The sequence below is a fragment of the Lepisosteus platostomus genome, chromosome 13 (assembly GCF_059453375.1).
Source record: "Lepisosteus platostomus isolate fLepPlt1 chromosome 13, fLepPlt1.hap1, whole genome shotgun sequence".
Taxonomy (NCBI): domain Eukaryota; kingdom Metazoa; phylum Chordata; class Actinopteri; order Semionotiformes; family Lepisosteidae; genus Lepisosteus; species Lepisosteus platostomus.
The window spans coordinates 2,861,484-2,884,189 of record NC_142623.1 but is presented as its reverse complement, the minus strand read 5'-3'; the positions used below and the strand labels follow the sequence as shown (position 1 = coordinate 2,884,189).

Here is a 22,706-nt window from a genome sequence, read left to right as displayed (position 1 = left end):
CTCCGATTGGCCGGCAGGCGGTGGTGTGGTGTGGGCGGGCCCCCTTGTAATTTGAGCCTGCGTTTCTCACACACGCATTCTCTCCTCCCCCACCCCCCCTCGTCACCACCGGCAACACACTCGCGCTCCCAAAGCCTGAGGCTGATGCAGTCGTTTGACTCCCTCGACTCGTATCTTCTCACCACACTTCTCACCCTCCCCTCTCCTCCTTATCTAAGACTTGCTTTATTCCCTTGCACCCCCTCACACAGGCATCTCTGGCATTTGATGGTTTAGTGCTGTGTTTCCTTGCCCTCTGTGCCGTCTCCTGTCTGACCTTCAGGACATGTCTGTGCTGCAGCCGGGTGCTCCCCCCCAGTAATACTTCAGTGCTGTGGTTTCCATTTCCTTGATCAGAAAACTCAGATGAGTCACTTGTTATATGTAGGATAACATCTGTTAACTCTCCACAGCCCCTCCTCCCCCCCCAAAAAAAAGTCACAGACATTTACAATGGAGTATTTGAAATTGGAGACCTACTTAAAGGCTGAAGTCTTTGTAATTGTATTTAACTAAGACCAAAGAAGTATCAGGTAAATAAATGTGAATTATCATTTGCCTGGTATCTGAGCAAAGCACTCTGGAAATAAACCTCAACTAGAAACCCCCTCCTCAACCGATTCACACTCTACAGCAACAGTTCATCTAAACCAGACACAAGAAAATAGCACAACAGGATTGTCTCCTGCAGCCAAGCCCAATCCAAAATAAAGAGTTTTCTAAAAAAAGACCTTAAAGCTCCTTTTCCTCAGTTCAAGAAACCAGAAATCTCCCATTGGCAGGAGCTTCTCATCTTCAGACCACAAGCCTATATAAGCCAATAATTCCGAAGAGGTTTAGACATGAAAGAACAAAAAAAAAATGTCGTCTAATAAATCCCTTCCCTCCAAACCTTGATGATAACCATCGCACTTCAATGAAAACAGTTTCTTGCCACTGCCGCAGAGATTATTTTCACTGGCAAGGCCCCAGGATAAATCTTAAGGGCTAAACTGCAGTGGCTACTGGACTGGGAGCAGAGACACCTCGCTGCTGAGCTCTTCAACAGGCTGATGCCCACGTGTGCAGCTACAGAACAGCACTGGTGGGCACAGCCTCCAGACACGCTCCATTTCCAGCTCTTAACACAGTCCTCAAAATAAAAGCTTTTTGTGTTTGCACAGCCTGCTGAGAGTCAGGTCCACATGCACATTGCTGTGCACAATCTGACCCACTCACTCATCCTGTAACATCACACTGCATCACCAGCATCAAACCGGCCACGAGACGGCCCTGTGCAGACTTACTGCACTACCGCACAGAGAGACAGAAACTGAGGGGAGGAAAAAGAACTAGATCTGTTGAGATACTCTGCACGTGAACATTTCAAGCCTCGCCGCACAGCGCTTTCAAGATAGCGTTTCCCTGGTGACCGATTAACAGACAAAATCGACAAGAGAAAGGGGAACAGGTTTGGGTGGTGATCCTTGAAATTAAAAAAAAGAGATTGGACTGTTCTCCAGGTGGTTAGACCTCCGATGCAGACGAGAGAACTGGAATGCAAACTGACTGACACAGATTCCTCTGCGTCTCTCCACGGACTTACTGAGCCCAGAGAAGGGAGACAATGTGGAAACCCTTTCCTTAACAATGAGCAGCCTGGCAGAGGGGCCCAGAGCTTTCTACAGAAGAAATCCTGCCTTCGAAGATCAAAGACACACCATACACCTGGGAGGGGCTTGAGCATTGACTCAGTTTCTGTATCATTAACGCAAAGCCACAGCATCCCAGCTCTGGCTTCTCTCTTTTCTCTTCCTCTTCCTTCTAAAAAAAAAAAAAAAAAAAAAATGAAATAGCCTTTCCATTGTGTTCACTGTTCACTTATGGAATTTCACCTCCCAGCAGAGCGCAGCGCACTTCCGCAGTCAGGTGGGCAATCCGAGGCATGAAAAAGCCGAGGGGGAATGAGGTGAACATGAAAACTCTGCACAGAATCGAACCCAGAACCCAGGAGCTCTGAGCTCCCCACACTCGATCTTGTCACCATTTGCTTAACAATATTGGAATCGCTAATTATTTCTACTTCATCCTACATCCTGGGTTTGCACACTTTCTCCTGGGAACACACACTCTTTAATAATAATCATCATCATCATAATTGAGGTGGGGAGCTGCGTCAGCATGCTTAGGCTGCAAAGGAACAAGTAAAGGTTTATTCCATGCTGAAAAAAAAGGGAAGAAAGAAAACACAATGTTTCGGCTGTGGAACCTTCTTCAGGTGTGTCAATATAAATTATACTTTATATATAAATATAATATATAATTGCTTAAACTTATACAGCGCTTTCCTGGACACTCCACTCAAAGTGCTTTACAGGTAATGGGGATCCCCTCCACCATCACAACAGCAGCCAGGGTGCGCCAGTCCACTCCCCACACACCAGCTCTCAGTGGGGAGGAGAGCAGTGGGATGAAGCCAGTTCAGAGATGAGAGTTATTAGGAGGCCATGGAGACGTTTGGCCAGGACACCCAGGTAACACCCCTACTCTTTTCGAGAGACGCCCTGGGATTTTTAATGACCACAGAGCATCAGGACCTCGGGTTTAAGTCTCATCTGAAGGACGGCACCTTTTTTCAGTACAGTGTCCCCGGCACTATACTGGGGCATTAGGACTCACAGTGACCGCAGGATGAGTGCCCGCTACTGGCGCCACTAACACCTCTTCCAGCACCAGCCTTAGTTTTTCCCAGGAGGTTTCCCATCCAGGTACTGACCAGGCTGACACCTGTTGAGCTTCAGTGGGCTGCCAGCTGTGAGCTGCAGGGTGATACAAAAGCTCTTTGCAAACAAAGTTGCACAGCGTCTGTGCAGGAGAGTCAGAAAAGACTGCGGGTATGGACGAGCACCCAGACCACTGCGCCAGCCCTAGGAGGCCTAGGAGCTTCAGAGCAACACATGGACTGTGCAAGGACACCCCACATCCCTGTAGCCATGTCGATATCTTTGAGCTCCACTCCAACTAGCCTCGGCTCCAGAGGTAAGCTCTCTGATTCACAAAGCAGCTCTGCACTATTTCTGCTTCTCAGATAGGGAGAGACGTTTTATTCTGCTCCTTCTCTGTTTTTCTGAACAAGTCATCTGAACTCAGACTGCTATGAGTTAACAGATTATTGAGAAATGCAAGGGCTCTCTGCAATGTTGGAAAGTCTAACAGCGAGCAGTAATATTTGCCAGGATAACGCCAATAACAGGGAGAGGCAATATGAATGAGGTACAGATGTCTCACTTGTTCACAAAGTGTTTTTGAATAACAGTTTATTGTTTTCCCCATTTCTTACTGAAAGTTGGCCATGTAAAGAAAAGAGGACAAATATTTCTTGATACCAGGAGAAAGAGTTTCGGGCGAAATCAAATTCTTGACTAAAAAAAAGTTGTGCTTGAGCTGCTCATACTAGTTTAAACAAGTTTAACAAGATCTGGATAACACCCAGCAACAGCACTTGTCAACATCCAGAAAGCGTTCAGTGCCCAAGTTAAGCTTGTCTCGTTTTTGGCCATTTGTATATTTCAGAGGTAATACAAACTACTTCAATAATCCACCAGCATCAACACATCTAGATGAACACATGAGTAGCTCAGGCACATACATCTGACTGTCCTTCTGTACTTAAACTCGGACTCCAGCTCCTACAGATATAGGAGTGTCTCTAGGGGTTCAGTGATGTCACAATGAGAATACAGATGTGCTCGACACACAAAGAACAAGTTATCCTTTTATGGCAGAAAGGCATTCCAATTGTGATGGAAACTATGCTGTGTGCACATCACACGCTCACAAGCACGATCAGCTGTGATATTGCAAAAGCTATTTCTGCTTCAACAGCCTGGGCACATGCAAATATAGAAATGTAACAAGTTCTCTCTAGTGCAGTGACAGCTAACAAGGTATGCACACCAGGGGCTAATTAAGTGAAGATTTTCAACCACGCTTTACATCAAGGGTAGACAGGCCCAGTGTTTGAGGATCATAGCTCCACATTTCAATGACTCAGTCATTAATTCAGACAATAATAAGTCAAATCAGCTCATCTTAGCCAAGACTAACATGAGTTTAATTGGCACCTCATATCCTGGACACAAGACAGAGCCAGTAAGAAAACAATTGGAACCGAGTCCTGTTTTTACTCTTTCCTTAACAGCTTAGGTCAGCAATCTCCAATCGTGATCCTGGGAGCTCTAAGGCAGTGGGTTCGGTAGGTCACCATTAAATCACTCATTTCTAAGGATGTAGGACAATTCCAGCATGATGATTAAATATTCGATTTGTTAAATTCAGCAATTTACAGATTATTTAGGACTAAAATCTAAGTACTCTTTAGACTTCAAGAAGCAGAGTTCTCTTAATTGGACAGATGGCTTGCTTGATTCATCAATATCTTAGAGGTGTTGCCCATCTGTAGAAGCAGGTGACATATGTAAGACTGACTGGAATCTCCTGGACCAGGGCTGGACACCCCTGCTGTAGATACGCTGGAGCTCAGTTCTCAACACGGCTTTTACGATGTGACCTCCAGAGTGGAAAGAGCAATACCTACCAGGGCATCATTCTTCCGTATCGGGTCCAGGGGCTCCTGCTGACGAGAAAGCCAACAGTGGGATCAGTAATGGCATCCCAGGCCCGACCAACGAACAGGATGATGGAGGCGTAGGAAGGGTCCAGCTGGCAAAGGAAAGGGAGAGAGCAGTACTTTAATGAAGAGCCATTTCTTCCATGCAGTGTAAAGCAGTATTGTAGAAGTGTCTGGGTCAGAGGCAACTGGGAGTTTGGACACATTGCTGTAGGATATCCTGGTGCAGACATACAAGGCAATTTCAGGAAAAACGTGCTAGTAAGTGATATTTGGGCTGAAGTCCAGTGAAGAATGAACATTGAAAACGCAATAGACACTGTGTAACCTGACTGTAATCTGCTATCCACTACAGCAGTCCTACTCTCAAAGATTTTTCTTTTAGAATGTGCTGTTAAATTTCTATCTAAAGAGTATGGGGGACACATCACCCAAAATGTGTTTAAAAACCAGCTAAGACAAACCTAGGAATGCAGACATACTTAGGAATCCCACTCTGAACCACAGAAGCACAGCCACATTTCGCCGCACTGGGCAAAGACGCCATTCAGCTCACACCCGAGCTCCATCGTACATCCCTCTGGCTGCCATGCCCAATGTCTGCCACTAATCACATGCTGTTCCAAGGTCTCTGGGCACGCGAGCAGACAGAGCTCACTTTTAAATAAACATCCATTTACCCCATTCCTTTGATCCCATAAACAGCACATGGATGTCTACGTATAAGGTCTGTGAGCTCAGATGATCTTTTCTGGCATTCTACTACCTCTCTGGGAACCAGATCTTTCATCTCGGAGTGGCAGGATTAATTGGAATCCCACTGCTTTGCTGCATTAACCCTAATCAGCATCTGAACAATAAGACAAGGCAAGCTCTACCACAGCAGGCCCTCTAACAGCACGTTCTCTTATCCTGGACAAGCTGATGAATGTCAAAAGCTATTGCAAAATGTTTCCGACTTAGACTACTTTTTTTTTTTTAAAGCAGCGTCTCCTGATTATAACTATATCTTGTCAGTGCGTTCTAGATCTATTCAGGACTGCAAGAATATGTTTTATTCTGCTTTGCTAAATGGAAAGTGCTTTTCTTTTATATATATATATTAGTCAAAGCGCATCAATAGCTCAGGTGCTGCTCCTGGGGTTCACATCACTTTGAAATCCAGGTCCATCCAGGCTCTCCCTGGGTAGAGTAACTCTCAGCTCGTGCGATTACAACATTAGGTAAATGAACAAATGACGATGATGAGACAGGCCTTGATGATGGATACAAGACTGAGCAGGACTGTGCACAAACTACACAAATGAAGCCAAGAGACAAACTGGCACAGTAACTCCACATGCAAATCCTCCCGGAAATCAGCTGAAAGAACAAGACGAAACACCTGGGTTACGCAGGTCAGGCAGGTGGATTGCATACAAGAGCTCGCAGGCCTGCGAGAACCTGCACTGGCTCGGTCACCTCGAGCGGTCCCCGCCAACGGCCGCACCACGCCAACGCGCCCAGACACGTGCCCTCACCTGTGCCACGTCCAGCAGGTAGATCTGGAGGAAGAAGCCCAGCGCGCACCCCGTGATCTGGTAGGGGGCGCCCCCGATGGCGTAGCAGATCTTGTTGCATACCGACAGCCTGGTCACCTGCTCGTGCTGCAACGCAAACAGACAGATGGGGAGAGAGGAAGCAGGGGGGTTAATTCTGTTCACGGAAGGAAGGAGACGCCAGTGGAAACGGTGACTCGAAGGATTGCGGCACCCTTGTGCTCCATACGCAAAAGCGAAGCAAATCCTTTCATCACTGATGATACAGTTGAGAGAGTCTATCTTTCCAAATTGCATAATATGTACATATGTAACTGTGCAACTTCCGTAGGGGTGTAGGTTTAACAAATATCAGAACTGATTTCTCTTCCCTTTAGTTCCTAAATTACAGCACGCGTGCCCACTGAGAGCAAAGCAGTCCTCAGCCTCCTCCTCATTCAGCAGCAAGACACTCAGAAATGTGTGACATTTGTTAAAAGGCCATTTCTTCACCCTAACACTTTGCCTCCCCATTCCCCCCCGTCACATAAGAGGCACGACTAAACGTTCAAGAATTTGAGTAACACATAAAATAGCACGTTTTAGTGTCTGATTACACTGCGGGCAAGATAATTGATTCCAGCTTCAGTGGTCTCCTAATTAATTTGTGCTAATTTCATTTCCAGATAATGGCATTCCTGTGCTACTTCACCTTTAACCTTTGGTCCTATTTCTGGGCCCTGACGGATTGGTCACTGTACGTTAAAAAGGAATAAGCTTCATGTACCACAGAACCACCCCCTCACTCTGCAACACCACTGCCCCCCTCCACCAACATTAACTAGCCCTCTAGTTAAGTCAAATCCCCCGTGACATGGCATGAAATGCAGTTCTCAGCAGCAAAGGGAGGTTCTGGTCATCATTGTTTGGCCACAAGCCACGCCCAGCTTGAACTTTCTGATTGGTTGTCACAATAGGATGTTGGAGAGCTTCACACACCAACAGTCACTATGTCAGGAGAGCACACACACCCCTCTGACACAGCCAATCAGGTTGCAGGAGCAGCTTCTCAAACCGGGTCCTGCCTAGTAAAAACCCCAGTCACATGCTAGCAAGCCCAGCAACTCTCAAATCCTCTATGCTTCTCAGTGAGATCAAGATGTAAGATGTAATGTTATTTAATTTTTAAGGGCCTTATAAAGACTCAGATCTATGATCTCCATTACCCCAGGCAAAGCAACAAGACCTACACAGAAAACAGCTCTAAAAAAAAAGTCACTGAAATATTTAAAAGGCACTGTATACTTTCTTAAATCGATCTTTTGTGCCGAGATTGTTGTAGTGATACCGTATACAAAGCATAGTTTAAATGTTACAAATCAGTCAATATACAGAAGCACATTTTTTTTGTCTAGCTGGATAAATCCCGATCTTCCAGTTTTCATTCGAGCTCAGTTCTGGTTTGTGACTTTGTGTAAATGTATTCAAATTCCAGAGATGTCCCTGCAGCCGTCGGCGCTTGCTAATTGAAAGACACCCATAGCGCCTGTCTGGGTGCTCTCAAGGACTGACCAGCAGAGTCCCGTCTCAGTCGGTCTTTCCAATGGGCCTCGTGTGTGGGCCAGAACAGAACCAGGACCACACAGCCAGGGAAACGGAGAAGGGAGCTCGGCTCCATTTCCCACCACTGAGCTGGCGTTAGGAAAAGTAACCATCTCTGGCACCGCAGAGCAGAAACAAACGATTAGCTTAACAAAGCGCTGGATAACCTCACAGTAAGTCCAGCCTCCAGGGCCAACTGGCAACAAAGCCAACTGCCAACAAAGCAATTAAAAACAAATTTCAGACGACTTTCTCTCATTAAATTGGCTCAATGACTAAATGTGCTTTAAACCGATTTCTAGTGTTGGAAAATTTGGTCTTTTCTTACCACAGGGGGCCTGCTGGGATTGCCCAACTAAATGAATTAAAACAATGGTGGAGTTGTTTGGGGACAAATGTTAGCAGTAATACTGTGAAAACCTTATCTGCAAGTTTAACTGGCAGCATGCATGTACTAGTTAGACTGTAATATGTGATGGAGGTTTTTTTTCCCCTCTGTGACACCTGTTAGACATGCAAGGGTCATATTGTCGGTTTCTTCAGAAAGATTCTAGAGAGAGACCAAACCTAGACAGGTGAGCTCTGTACAAATAATTACATCAAAGCCTTCCAATGTTCATCTCCTCTCAGTGATGAAACTGTTGCACTATTACCCATGTGGTGAGTGAATCCTGGAGTAATGACACCTCAGCTACTCTGTATTTGAACATGGCTTCAGGTTGGCTGCATATGACCTTCACAGGAGTCACACACGACAGACAGAAACACTCACAATCCTTTATGACTCCTGTTATAAAAGATTCATTAGTGTTCATAATACTTGGATACATTATGGTCTGTCTTTGTCTCATGGGTAGCAACAGGGTTAGGGTTATAATAGAAGTCATGTCTTTTTTTAAAAAAAAATGGCTGTAAAGGACTGAATGACGTTGGAATATGTAATCAGTCCAAGTGTTACAAAGGTATTGTACATGCTACAACAGTCGGGATTCAAGCAGAGCATTACTTCATTTAAAGATGGAAAAACTCCCTTTGGCTTTATTGCAAAATGAATGGCATTCAATGTCAAGCAGTTTGGGAGTTGGCTGAAAGGTTATGTTTCAGTCCATTCTGGATATTTTTATGTTTAAACTTCATCCAAGACTTCATAAAATGAGGGAAAAAAAAAAAAAAAAAAAAGATGTTAAAAGTTCATGCAGCCTATACTACACTATACTACACTATACTTCAGCTGACCCCTTCCCTGTCCCGCCTGTCATTTCTGTCAGGTAGAAATGTGGTGGGAAACGATCCCTCCAGGCTTTGGCTTCCGAAACGAAGGCTCAGCGGGCAGACGAAGTGGTGCACTCCGTCCCTCTCCAGGCTTTTCAGCATCTGCTGTTGCGTGTTTAGCCAGCCACATCACCCCATTTCCCTTCCGTGACTCGAGAGTCACCCAACAATTACATACAACCGCCGTAAAGACAGGCCGAGCCAGGAGACATCAAGGGGCGCTTTCATGCAAGTGTGGAAGGAGGGGAGTGCATCGGCAGTATGAGAGATCAAAGTCTACACTCCATCCCTCTGGTCTACATTTCTCTCTGTCTCACTGCTTCACCCGTCGCCTTGAAGCGCGAGACGGCGCGGGTGATGAAATCGAGGCCAGCAGCTCCAGGCCTCTGTCAGATGTTGGCAGTGACGTCTCTGGCACACAGACACGTCCGGTGCCCATGTCAACAGAGCTCCGAAAGCATGTCTGGAACAGAGGTTGCATCCGGCAGTCAGCTCACAGTCTGACCTCAGATAAGCCCAGAGGCTGTTAAACCAGATGGGTTGGTGTCCATGTGTCTTTTATTCAAGTGGACAAAGTGCTTCTGGAGACAGGGCACACAACAATCCAGGTCCTAGAGAGCCCCGGTCCAGAGGGCTACCAATGTCACCATTGTATCACCCACTTCCAAAGATATGGGACAGTTCCAGTGTGATCAATTCAACAGGAAACATGTTTTATTAAGTAGAGAACATTTAGGACTAAATCTCTTCTCACGCTTCAAGGACAGGTAATTGAACAGATTAATTGCCTGCCTCATTAACATCTTTCAGATGCTGCCAGTCTTTACTAACAGGTAACCTGTAAGAACTGGGGTCCTCCTGTACCAGGGCTGGACACCCCTGCTGTATACAAACAACATGGATTAAATTCACAGTGTGAGATATTGTCAAAGATCTACAGCTCCCCTTGCACAGGAGGGACAAGGTCAGTAGTATACTGTATGGTGTGTGTAAGTCAATCACCTCCAATTCCCAGACGACATCAGCTATAGGAGCAGAAGAGAAAGTAAATAAACCTGACAGTCTGAATTGAACAAGGCACATGAGCTGACCACAACCGATTGCTTTAGCCATTTACTTAGGCGATAACGTCTTTTACACATAGGATTTGGAAATAACAAAATAGCTGTCACACAGCCTTAATCAAATATGTGACCACTAAAAGCACAAAACAAAGTTTCCCTTTATTTATTTTTTTTTTACAAGAAAGCTATGTGCTACTTATCGATGTTTTGCAATACATCAGACCACAGAAAGAGCTCTTAACGATATTCTGCCACTGGAGGCCTTTATACTCACAGGTTCTCGCTCAGTATTAACACTCCGTGATATTATCTCAGGCTGTACCCGATTATTTCACGGAAAGCAGGAAACAGTAAAGCAACAGAGAACGTGTAAAAGAAAAAGACGTTACAAAGTCAGCAGATCGTGGAAGGGAAGCAGCGATAACGTTAATGTGTTCCACCCATTTCTGTGTATAAACTGGCACTATCGATGCCCGTGGAAAAGCTGCCGGATTCCCTCCGCTGAGTGACGCTTGAGCCGGACCGCACGCGCAGTCGAAAGCGGACTCGGACCGGTGGAGCAGCAAAGGCTCGAGTCCGGCGTCCAGAGCGTTTCCTGCAAACCGATGAATGAACACCGACTTCAGCACAGAGCAGGAGTCTACAAGTGAAACCGTTTACATCGACATCCTGCCGGCGCTGCCAGAATACTGACTTACTCAGCCCCGACTCTGTGCAGCGCACACCCACTTAACGAAATATTTTTCACGAACCTACCGGTGCCCGAGTGACACGTATTGCACGCTTGGCCAACGCAATCTGCGAGAAAAAACGACCTGTACCGAGCGAAATTGCACAGAAGAATGATGTAATCGAGCCTATACGGTTAATTCTTCAGGTTAAGGATAAGGCGCTATCGGTTTCCAACTGTTACTGAACTGCTAGGAGCAGCTGTTGAAGAGAAAAGGGGCGATTCATCTTTAAACCCGGCAGGTCCTAATCCGGCAAATGAATGCGAGGGTTGGATCGGTGTTAATACCAAATAATCACGCGGGGGGAAAAAACCTAACCATCAATCTCTTTTTTTCTGGCTACAGAGACGAGAGGTCAAAAGCTCTGAGCATAATGCCGACGCCTAAAACTGTGTGCAAACTTGGCAAGAGCAGACTGTAGATCCCCGGTTGATTTCATCCGAGCCACATGTTTCAAGTCCAGATCGGAGGAAATTATTCAATTTTCTTCCAAGGGATTTTTTTTTTTTTTTAAGATAACAGAATTAAGAAAACGACAGCGAATACTCGGGGATGAAGACCTGGGGGTTACCGATATTAACACATTTTAACAACGCGGTTCAGTCTCCTTATCATTCAGAACTGGCGCGCACAGTTCGTAAACTCCCTGCTCCAGGATTGTAGCTGGGGGGTTTGCCATACGGTATTTTTGTGCGTTTGGAGCACAAAACAAAAACAAAAAGACTAAAACCAGTGCCTTGTGGAAACTTGGTATAGAGCACTGATCACTGCGTGTTTCACAACAACGAAAATATTTGCATTCCACTTCAGTCACCGAAGGAAGTTTAATAATAATAATAAAATAAGAATTACCTTAACGGCTAATTTGATCCCGTCTGGACTTGTCGGTTTTTGTAATAAATTCGCAGCAGAATACTGTTCCACACCTTCTCCCTTAGCCATTGGTTAGGCTATGAGTCGTTAACCGAATAAGCTGCTCTCGGTGACAGAGCCGATGTATCAGAGCAGTTACAGCAGTCTGTCTCCCGGAGTGCGTCCTGACTTTTAAGAGTATGAATTGAACTCACTCTGTCACCGTGGTTGTAATACTATTGCTGCTGCTATCGACACGCCCACAGTCGCCTTTTTAACATTTAACCCTTTAAAGCGCAAACACGACAGAAGATAAAGTCTGCGCCTATGACTAGAACAAAATAATTTAGCACATTTGAAGGGATATTAAATTCATTAATTTAATGTCACATAACCTTCATGCGCAGAAATAAAACCGTCTACGTGGTGAAGAGTTCAAACATCCCGTGTGGACCGAACAACATGCTCTTTCTGTCGCTCCTACCATCTTCACCTTGCTTTGAAGCTAGGAGCGGGGATTTTAACGCCTGTTTGTTTTATCAACAAAGGCACTATACTGTTTCTAAAGAGTCTTATTTCATTATACACTGGGAGTGGAAAAGTACGGTCTATAAGTCACCTGATGTCATAACTAACACCTCTTCTGTACAGAGCCTATGCGTGCTGTATATTTCCTGCGCGTCCTTTTACAACGCGCTTCATAGAATGCGTATTTCAACAACAACGACTTTTTTTTAAAAAAAACCGTTCAATTAAAACGATTTTAAACTCCCAAACGTAATTAAGAACGAAATTAACAGTGGGAGCAGGTGTGCGATTTGCATCCATTCCAAGGCAAGGCGCTGTTTTTGTGCTGGCAGCAGCTAGGTTAAAATGATTTTACTTTAATTGTGCTCTCGTCACCTTCATCTGCAACGTCAGTAGGCGCTGTTTAAAAGCAATGCATTATGATGAGGTGTTTTTTGGCATCCGCTCTGGTTTCTACAGTTCTGATGCCCCCCTGGCAACTCAGCTGTTCGTACTTGCTTGATTACAAGAACTAGCGGTAACTTAATTCAGTGGGGAAAATAACCTTTAGGGCCAAGGCACATGAAAATCGAGTTTTTTTTTAATAAATTAAAATGTCATCCTTTCATAATATAGTGCCTTTTGCGAGTGCAGTGTCATTTACTTGATAATCACTTTAATTTGTGATGTCGGGGAAGCGTTCTGGTTGACTTTACATGTGGCCTGACACTCCGAGGTCGAGGAATATAGTTTCATTCGGATGCTGTTATAAATACTTCAACAGCTGACTGTGGTACAGTAATAGTACGGATGTGCTTAGTTTGACGTTTCAATTCTAATATGCAAACTGCGAATCTACCATTGGGTTTTTTTCATTTGGGTTTCCCTAAAAAAAAAAACATTGTCGGATACTGTTGACCGGGACCTCTAACAGTCCTTAATGTTCAAAAATACGCTTCACTGTTCCTGACAAGAGTCGCCGCTTTGAATTTTGCGAAGACCGTCGCTCTTTAATAAATCTGATATTCGCGCTTCGGTCTATGCAGTTATACTCCCAGGAGTTCTAGATTCTGCACAATCTCTCCCTGACAGTGTATGACGCGCTTAATGTCGTTCAGGATAGGGATTCGAGGAAAACAGCGAGGTAATTGTCGCCTCATGAACAGATTAACAAACACCAATTTAGAAAAAAAACTATGCGTGCAATAATAGGAGATGAAATGAGATGGTGGGGGGGAAAATCGACATATTGTGCTCTTATAGATGCACATTCGGAGCCTCGGGCCGGAGAGACCGAGCGCGGCGGCTCAAAGACACTCCACGCGGCGCGACAAGGTCTCAGGGTCCGCCACGTGGCCACGTCGGGGCTGTTTGCTCGCGGGCTGGCTCGAGCACTGCGTGGATGCGCTGTCAAAGTCAAGTTCCCCACAGCTGGCGACGCGCGCCGGGAAGCTCGTTCCCCTGCTGGCGGGGTTTAAACCACGGAAACGTCCACAACAACGGCGCCAATAGTGAATAGATTTAAGGTCGTCCGAATCTCTAGCCTTCATAGCCATTTGTCCCCCCCTGAGCGCATAGCACATTGCCTCCAGGACGGGGTCGACGTCATCTACATCCGAAGTGCAGAATCGCCTGACAACACGAGGGAGCGCAAGCACACTGCGCATCAAGCGGCAAACTGAGAAATCGCTGCACCGGGTGCATTAAGTGGGGTGACTTCACGCAGGCCAAACAGCGCAACCCCAGCGTGGAACGTAATAAAATTAACACCACTAATTTTTTTTTCAAATGCAAACACGTCTATCAGCACGACCGGTAAATTAGAGTCTTCACTTCTACCTGACCAGAGAGAGAGGAACCCCGTTTCAGCCAAGCACTTAACTCAAAAGAGAAAGTTTAAACTGCGTCCGCTTCTTCGCTGCCAGTTCTACCTGCTCCAGTCTACGGCGCTGCATCTTCCTGTGTCTCCACGCATTCAGGAGTATTTCGCACGCAGCAATGAACACCTGGCCAGCTGACCGACAGCAGGGCCTGCTTTTAATATCGCTAAATACTCCTGGCAACAGCAGCAGGAGCACGGTGTTATCAATCTGCATTCATTCTACCTGCAGAGTTAATACGCTGTAGCCTCTCTGAAACCAAGCAGCAGCGGGTGCCAGGTGTATCAGTGCTGGGATAAGAGAGTCTTTATTTTTACATTCTTATTCTGTTTACTGTGACAAACTCGTACCAATTTAATTGCACAAGGCTCCTACACTCTTATTCTGAATTAATTATCTCATTAACGATTGTCGTTAATCCAAATAATCGTATTATCCAATTAGACTCCATTATCTTTTGAGTATATCTCAATTGAATACGTTTTATAACAAGTATACAATGCAGCTGTGGCTGCTCGGTGTGTCTCATTCACATTTTTCATCTTGGGGGTGATTGTACACCTTTGGTGAAATTTCAATTGCAGAGCAAATGGGATTACCTCTAAAAGCTATTACCCAACCTAATCCTTAACTGGAAATAGTTCATCGCTGTGCTGGGTGGTTTAGCGGGCAAATCGCTGGATTTAATACTGAAGTGCTAAATGAAAGCCAACTTAGTCACCTGCACAATAACAGACTGCTGCAAGACCTTGGTTTTGGTTTTTCACGTCGGACTGATGTCTTCTGTGCCTGCTTTGGGCAGGATCCCCCGCAGCTGCGGTGATCATGGATGTAAATACTACTGCTGTGAGCACTTACACCTGCGGCGCTTAGAGTGCGGTTGACACCAAATGCACTCAATTGCTGTTTCCAAGACATTCCCCGTCAGCCAAGAGCTAGTAAAATCCTGTGGGAGGCCCTGCTGGAATGGTCTGGAAGTGTCACGCGCTCACTGAAGAGGAGGGCGAAGGCTCCCCTGCAAGTAGGGGATCGGGTGACCGCGGCCGAGGCCCTGCCCCGCGCCCCCTGCCCCCCTCCAGCAGCGCGGTCGCTCTCTCAGCTGCCAGGGGTGTGCCGAGGGAGCTCTCTAACCCCGCTCGGCCGGCTCGAACCCGCCCCCTCAGGCACCGGGGGCAGAGGGGCGTCTGACCGAAGGCCGGCCGCAGCCAGGCGCCCCAGCCCCCCGCTGGACCGGTGTCAGCTGGGCGCCCTGCCGGGGCTTCATGAGCCAGAGCCCAGTGCCAGAGGGGGAGGTTTGCCCGCACCGTTTGGGATGGCGCAATGGACAGGAGGCCAGGGCGCTGCGCAGGGTGTGCGCTTTGTGTAGATGTTTGTGGCGCTCTTTGCTGAAGGATTTGTTTAAGGAGGGATTTTGTTTTCCTACCTCTTCTGTTTGCACGGGGTGGGAGTTAAGGGGGGCTGACCGCTGGAGATATAAAAATAAACAGTTTTTTTTTTTTTTTTACGGCCTGCCACCAATGTTTGTAAAGTTTTGTGGTTCATGAACGTTCACGATAGTCTTGGCACTGGATGAGGTAAAAATCTGTTTGCTATGAGAATCCCAGTTCACCCATAAGCAAATTACTGAATCCACTTTCTCTTTCCGGTACCAGAAATCACATCATATTAATTCTATTCGATTGTGTCCTGAGAGGAGCATTCTGGTCTATGTGCCATCGGCTACTTATTATAAAATATAGAAGTTCCTGTTAAATAATGACTTTTATTTTTTTCTTCAAGACCTGCCTTCGTTCTCCTGAGTGCTTCCTAGTGCTCCATTGCCCTAGTACAGTCTTCACTACTTCTGTATTTTGCTTTACAACACTTCTAACAATGTCTTCATCCTGCATTTGCTACAGCCGTCTAGTATATTTCTCCACTTTGAGCTCCCACAACAAATTTGAAAATCAAATATTCCTGTGTGCTTCGTGATAAATCCACGTATCTTCAAAACACACTTATCACTTAGAACCATAAAAAAAGTTATCAGGAAACTGACTTCTGTTTTGTAGCAGAGCCAACATGTTATGGAATAGACATTCAAAATGCAGATGAACATTTGTCACCAACAGGGTCAATTAACAGAGGGTGTGCTTGAATGTCACAAGCTACTGTGGCCACTGTTGGTAACAATTCAAACTGCCAGTCTGAGATACCTCCTTTGCACCAGGTTCGAGATACTGTTGTATCGCAGTGCCACACTCACTGATGTACCTGTGGCTGGTTGACGCAAAACCATCACTAAAGAGGACGTGGCTCCATTGCTGTCTTGTCCAAGTGAGGTGTTGCTCACACCATGCCATTCTGTTCTGTTGATGAGCATTAGGGGGGCAGAGCGGTGGCTCTGTGGCTCAGGATCTGCGCCCGTGGCTGGAAGGTTGCTGGTTCAAATCCTGTGGCTGGTAGAGGAATCCTACTCTGTTGGGCCCCTGAGCAAGGCCCTTAACCCCAACTGTTCCAGGGGTGCCATATAAATGGCTGACCCTGCGCTCTGACCCCAAGCTTCTGTGTGTGTGTGTCTCATGGAGAGCAAGCTGGGGTATGTGAAAAGACAAATTCCTAATGCAAGATCTTATCTTATCTAGTGAGCACTGAGCCCCAGTGTGGTTGTGTGGCTTGCAGTTGAACTGCTGATGTGTGGGTCATAGTGACCAGGAGCTTCTGAGGCAGTGGAACTGGCAGAGGGAAAATGATTACATAGATGGAGCATGATGATAAGGTGATGCGAAGCATCACGTCCAGGTGGAAGAAGTGGTCTTCCCCGAGTACCTGCTAGATGTTATTCCAGCCAAGCTCAATTACTTAATTGAAGCCTTACATGAGAAGCTGCTTGCATGGAACGTTTGCAGGTTTTGATTTTCTCCTCAGAAGCTTGTAATTTACTATTGTTTGTAAAATGCAACAGTTAAAATGCAACCTACAAGTTTAAGAACTGATAGCAGTCAGACAGTTCAAATTAATCCTGTTATTAAATCCATTAAGGGTTAGTTGTGTAACTGAGAGCATGGCTTGATCAATGAGCAGCAGGCATGTGGGTCTGCAAGGCCAGCACTGGAGCCCCTGTCTTAGATCATGGCCTGTCACTGACAGACTGGCTGGCTGTGCTGTCTTATAATTGCTGGTTATTTCGGACGTAGTCACAGTGTGCCGATTTAGTCCACCTTCCCCCTAACTCATGGCACAAGGGAGATATCTTCTTGATTTGCTGGGTATATTGGTTCCTGACAGCCCTTTTTGATTTTCACCAGGCTAGAGACTCAACAGGATAAATCATCTCGCCACCTGTTCCCAGTCGGTGTTCTCAGTAATTCAGTACTTAAGGAACAGAATCTTTCGAGTGTATCATGAATAGTCATCTCATCTCATCAAAACGACGTAAAAAAAGACAGGCGTTATTTTTCCCATATCATTCTTTTTATGCATCATCATATACATTTCAATGCTGATTACATTTCATGTAGAAGCCCACTTGACTTGCACCTACAATGGGCTTTGGGGATACTGGCAAAGAATCTCAGCTAGTCTTGCTCTCTGCAGCCCGATCTCCGTGTGAACTGTGTTGCATGTTATGTGTTAAGTGTCAAATGACTTCATTTTATTTTTCTGCAAACAACACTCCTAAAAAATCTGAAACTGACATGGTGATCGCTTCAGGGGATCATGATATAATGCGAAAAAGGTAAAAGGGAGAAGTTTGTTTTCTTTCAGTTCTATGCACACAGTCTCATTGGATCATTGTGACAATGAGAGTGGAATGTAGACTGAGCAGAATCGTGTGATTACTGTTTCTGTGTTCTGCCTAACATACCTTACAAAGTAGACCCATCTTTTCCGATCTGCAGCTGGTGACAAAAGTACAGTGATAATACACAGTTCCCCCGCAAAACAAATAATAGAGATTGGTATGTTACACAAGAATGACTAGTGCCTGTCTAAAGTAACCAGCTCGTGATGATATCCCATGATTCCTGAGGACTGTAGACATATAGCAGACCAGGCCACTTCCACAGTGTGGAAAAAGAAAGGAGGCATGCATGTGGGAATTTGTGCCTTTGTTATATCACTGAAGGTAAAAGCAGACTTGGCTAATGCTGTATGTTAATTAGAACAGAGTCAGGGGTTTACAGGTAGTGGATTAAAAAAACACTATCAGGAAGCTCAGTTGAAGCTGCAAGAAGTTATTGAACAGAAGGGCTTGACATCTCATCTCACGTCGGGTGAGAATACGAACGATTGTTCTTCTGTCTCCACTGACATCTAGACCATCGTTATGGGAACATGCCGAGGTTATGCTGCATGTTGCTCTCACAGTCAACCCCTGTGGTTTTCTGTGTGCGTCCTGACCCTTAAGTTTGCCTTGTCGTGGTTTCACACATTACGATTCAGCACTGTGCATGCTTTGCCATACCTGTGTTTACTATCCCTTAAGAAAAATTCAATTTCAATCCACTGTTACCACACCAGAACAGTGTTTTTAAAAGGCAGACATTAATGTTTCATGACGGCACTCCTTAAAACCCATCTGCGCAAATCTGTCAATTACTATCTGGATCTTTGTAGATGACTGGAGCCAAGATGGGCACAAATACTATAAATAAATGGCACTAAATTCCAGAAATTAGGTGTATTTATCACCTAGTCCTCTTGCTGGGATTTGGCTCCAAGCTGTGCCTCTGCAATGAGACGTTCTCACAAACCAATGCTTGATTAATCCACAGATTACTGTCCTCACTGTGCTTGACTCCGCCAAGAACCACATAAATAGTTTCAGTTGACTTCAAAGAGGCAGATTAAATAGACTGAAATATGTGAAAAAATCTGTGCTTTACTTTTAGAAGAGCTATGTGTCAGGGAGAAGTTTCCTGCATTTCTGATCTTGTGCACCACCACAACTTTAGAGAGGAGTAACATTAAATCCTTGTTTTTTAGGCACATATTGCCCATAATAATCATAAGGGGAAGCTGAATAAACATGCACATTTCTCCTTTTCATCTCTTTGTAATTATCTTTGATTTAATGTTTTATTTTATGAATGGACTGATTTTTAACATAAGAACAGAACCTTAACAAGAACTTAACATAAGCTTTGGGAGGCTGTTTAATTAAACCAATTAAGCCACTAATAAACTAATTTGGGCAAAACTAAGGTTGCTGCTGGAAGAGGTGTTAGTGGGGCCAGTAGGGGGCACTCACCCTGCAGTCTGTTTGGGTCCTAATGCCCCAGTTTAGTGACAGGGACACTATACTGTAAACAGGCTCCGTCCTTCGGCTGAGACATAAAACTGTGGTCCTGACTCTCTGTAGTCATTAAAAATCCCAGGGGGAGCGTTCTGGCGCACTATGGCTGCTGTCACATCATCCAGGTGGGGCTGCACATTGGTGGTGGTGGAGAGGATCCCCATTACCTGTAAAGCGCTTTGAGTAGAGTCTCCAGAAAAGCGCTATAAAAGTGCAAGCAATTTTTACTCGTATTATTCATCGCTGGGCTGACTTCTTCAGGGCCATGAGGGCTTTGAACACACTGACCTTTCAGACACGCGGACTCTCCAGAACCAGGACAGGGGAGCTCTGGTGCTGGCTGTCCCTTCTAGTTCTGTTCAAGCGAACAAATGCCTAATCAGAGACACGCGTTTCTCTACATGGGCTTGATGTGCTCTGTGATACAGCTGTCGTGTTTCGTTCATCACTGAAAACCGCAGGTTGACGTTTCTGGTGCAATTATTCATTGACTTATTTTGCTATTTATCCCCAGGTCACTGGCGATGATTAAACCTTTTAAAAGGCCCCAATCTTTTCAAAGATTGGTGTCAGTAAATTGGTTTCCCATGGATCGAGATCCTGAGGGCCTCTCTTTCGCAATAAGCTCCTGGATATCCACATTTTTGGCAGGTGGTTTTGTGGGAAAGAGCAGGGAGTGCCTGCTGCCCAGTGTTCCTGGGCCGCGCAGTGACAGGGTACCTGGGCATGTTCGGACGCGAAGTGCAGATTGAGGGATAATCTTCTCGGCAAAGGCGTTGTTTGGGTTCAGACGATTACACGTCTGTTCTGACATGGGTGACAGATGAGGGTGGTTGTGATTTCATCCTGCATGTTGTCCGCTGTCACGTTTTCAGCGATATTCCTGGCAGCAGGGGGGGAGCCCCCTTGATCCAGGGCTTGTTGAGGAGAAGGGTAGGGGTGTTTATTTCCCAGACCTTACTCAACACGGTCTTCACTGTTTAATTCTATAGCAGCTTTATTATTATTTATTAATATTAACCTGCTTTATTTGGAAAAATGATTGTATATTTTAGTTTAATCTTGTGTATTTATTTTTTCTTTCTCATCTGAAGGAACTTATGCCTGTTATGAGTTAACAGTTGAGTGTTTAAGAATTGTTTTGTGCATTCCTGGCCGAGCAAGGTCTCTCAAATTGAGGTGTAATTCCTGTATCCTGCACTCAGATTGTAGGTGGAAATTCTGTTGCTTTCTAGAAATAAAAGCCTTCTATTTGAAAAGGAGAGGTTAAACCTGTTAACTTCGTCTGTCTTCCTTTCTTAATTGGCATAACAAAATCACGACTTGATCCAGCAGAACCATGTGTGTCTAACACATCCCACATCTCTGTCTCTTATTTGCTAATGGGTCCATGTTGTGTTAAAAGTATTGTGCACCGTGTTGTGTCTTTTACCTGCCTGCAAAGCACATTTCCCTTCTGGCACAATGAAAGGAAGTAAGTTAATCTTGCAGGGGCAAGTGTGGCATGTAGTGGTCAGGGCCATGTGGGCAGGGCCTGGGGTCTGAAACTGAAAGATGGGGGTTCAAGCCCTGGCTGAGGCACAGCTGTTAGGGGCCTCACCCAGATTGCTCTGGAGGGACACTCCACTGTGCATCTGAGCTAGTGACTTTGCATGGAAATGTCTGAAACAGTTTTTGTGAAGGGGAAAAAGGTGATAAAAATAGACTTAAGTGCTGGCTTGCTATGTATAGGAAGAATAGTTAATTGTTCCCATTAACTTTTAAATGTAGCTCCACTATATTGTTGGATATAATTACAAAACAATAATTTATATTATATAATATACAGTATGTTTCCTGACTGAGTTATATAATTAAATATTCCTGTTACAACTACCTCTTTGAGCTGGTCCTTCTGCCACTATTCCTATTGATACAGCTGATACTATTTCTATTAGAGCTGCTATTCCTACAGCTTCTGCTGATATTATTTCTTTTATTACCATTATTCCTACAGGTACTGCTATTTCTATTACTACTGCTATTCAGATTGATACTGCCAATCCTATTCCTATTACTAGTGTTATTCCTATCAGCTACTGCTGATCCTGGTCCTATTACTACTCTGTCCCTATTGATACATCTACAGCTGCTGCTATTTCAACTGCTAGTTCTACAACTAGTCATTACTAATATTACTTTAGTTACAAATGCATAAAACGTTCACAAACAGTTGAAACACAGGATACTTCCTTTCTTTTTACAACCACTTAAACCCGAGAGATTGAAGGTAAGATAACAAACATACTATTCCATCTGAAGACTTTGCCTCAACATTGAGGAAGGCCTGATGACCCCCCATCATCACATGGCCTCTTCACCTGTTTGCCTCCTCTTTCTATGGTGTGCATCATTGAAAAGCAGGAAGTTAATCTATGCATCTGGTTTGTATTTGTCTTACCTGCTGTGGCTCCTCACTCTTCTCCTTAGCTGTCTGTTCCACCATGTTGTGTCAGTGTAACGGAGCCCGTCGCACCCCTGGGTTAAATGGAGACTCCCCTGTCCATCAAGAGGAGCCAGGGTGGAGCTTAAGGTTTTTGACTTGGCGCTCATGGTATAGTGTTTAGTCTTTGTCTAGTCTTGTCTGTGTGATTGTAACACAGCCTGGTGTTTGTCTGCTGTTTGGAACTGCTAGCAGGACCCTCCTTGGAAAGGCTGCAGTTCACAACTTTCTCTACTTGCATGCTTTCTCATTTTGCAAAGCTTTTCCTGAAAAACGCCCTTCAGTACCATCATTTTTTGTCAGGCTTGTGTTTTCTGTGTCTTCTGTGACAACCCTGGATTTACTATCAGTTGGTTATGTCGTGTTCTGGATTGCACAGAACCTCTGTTTGTGTTTCCACAGCAGTTCCCCCCCACACACACACACACACACACACACACACACACACACACACACACACACACACACACACACACACACACACACCAGCACACACACTCGTGCAGATATTTATAAACACCTTATTCAGAGCCGTCAGCTGACAGAGTCAGAGTCCAGGCTGGCTGTGGATGTGGCAGACTGATAGTACTCTGCCCTCCCTCAGCCCGGCAAGCCGGCCGGCTGCCCTTCGGTCTTCCAGCTGTAGCCCTCTCCGAGGACAAGCAGGCCCTGTTCCTATCAGCCTTGTGGTCACCGTGGACACAGGGCCCTCTCTCTGCCTTGGGCCGTCACCACGCTGCTAACTGGATTGAAACGATCCATTGCACAGAGGGCCTGAGGAGGGATCATGCATCCTCAGGATGGAGCCAGCTGTTATGTGAAAAACAGGCCTGACTTTTAATCTATGCATCTGTTTTGTATTTGTCTTACCTG

At 45.3% G+C, this 22,706-nt stretch overlaps 1 protein-coding gene across 3 annotated transcripts in view; it reads right to left on the bottom strand.

The window, feature by feature from the left end:
* The window catches only part of mfsd2ab (MFSD2 lysolipid transporter A, lysophospholipid b), a 38,599-nt gene extending 16,662 nt beyond the window's left edge, over window positions 1-21,937 (bottom strand). Inside the window, exons 1-3 of one of the 3 annotated variants that reach the window (XM_088602561.1) lie at window positions 21,792-21,937; window positions 6,169-6,294; window positions 4,616-4,740 (exon numbers count right to left, since the gene is read on the bottom strand). In XM_088602561.1, coding sequence (XP_088458687.1) covers window positions 4,616-4,740; window positions 6,169-6,294; window positions 21,792-21,836 — 296 coding nt within the window. In that variant the 5' untranslated portion in view covers window positions 21,837-21,937. Of the gene's footprint in view, window positions 1-4,615; window positions 4,741-6,168; window positions 6,295-11,686; window positions 12,224-14,124; window positions 14,164-21,791 lie in introns of those variants that run through there. The other 2 variants (XM_088602559.1, XM_088602560.1) reach the window with 2 other exon arrangements.
* Window positions 21,938-22,706: the final 769 nt, after the last annotated feature.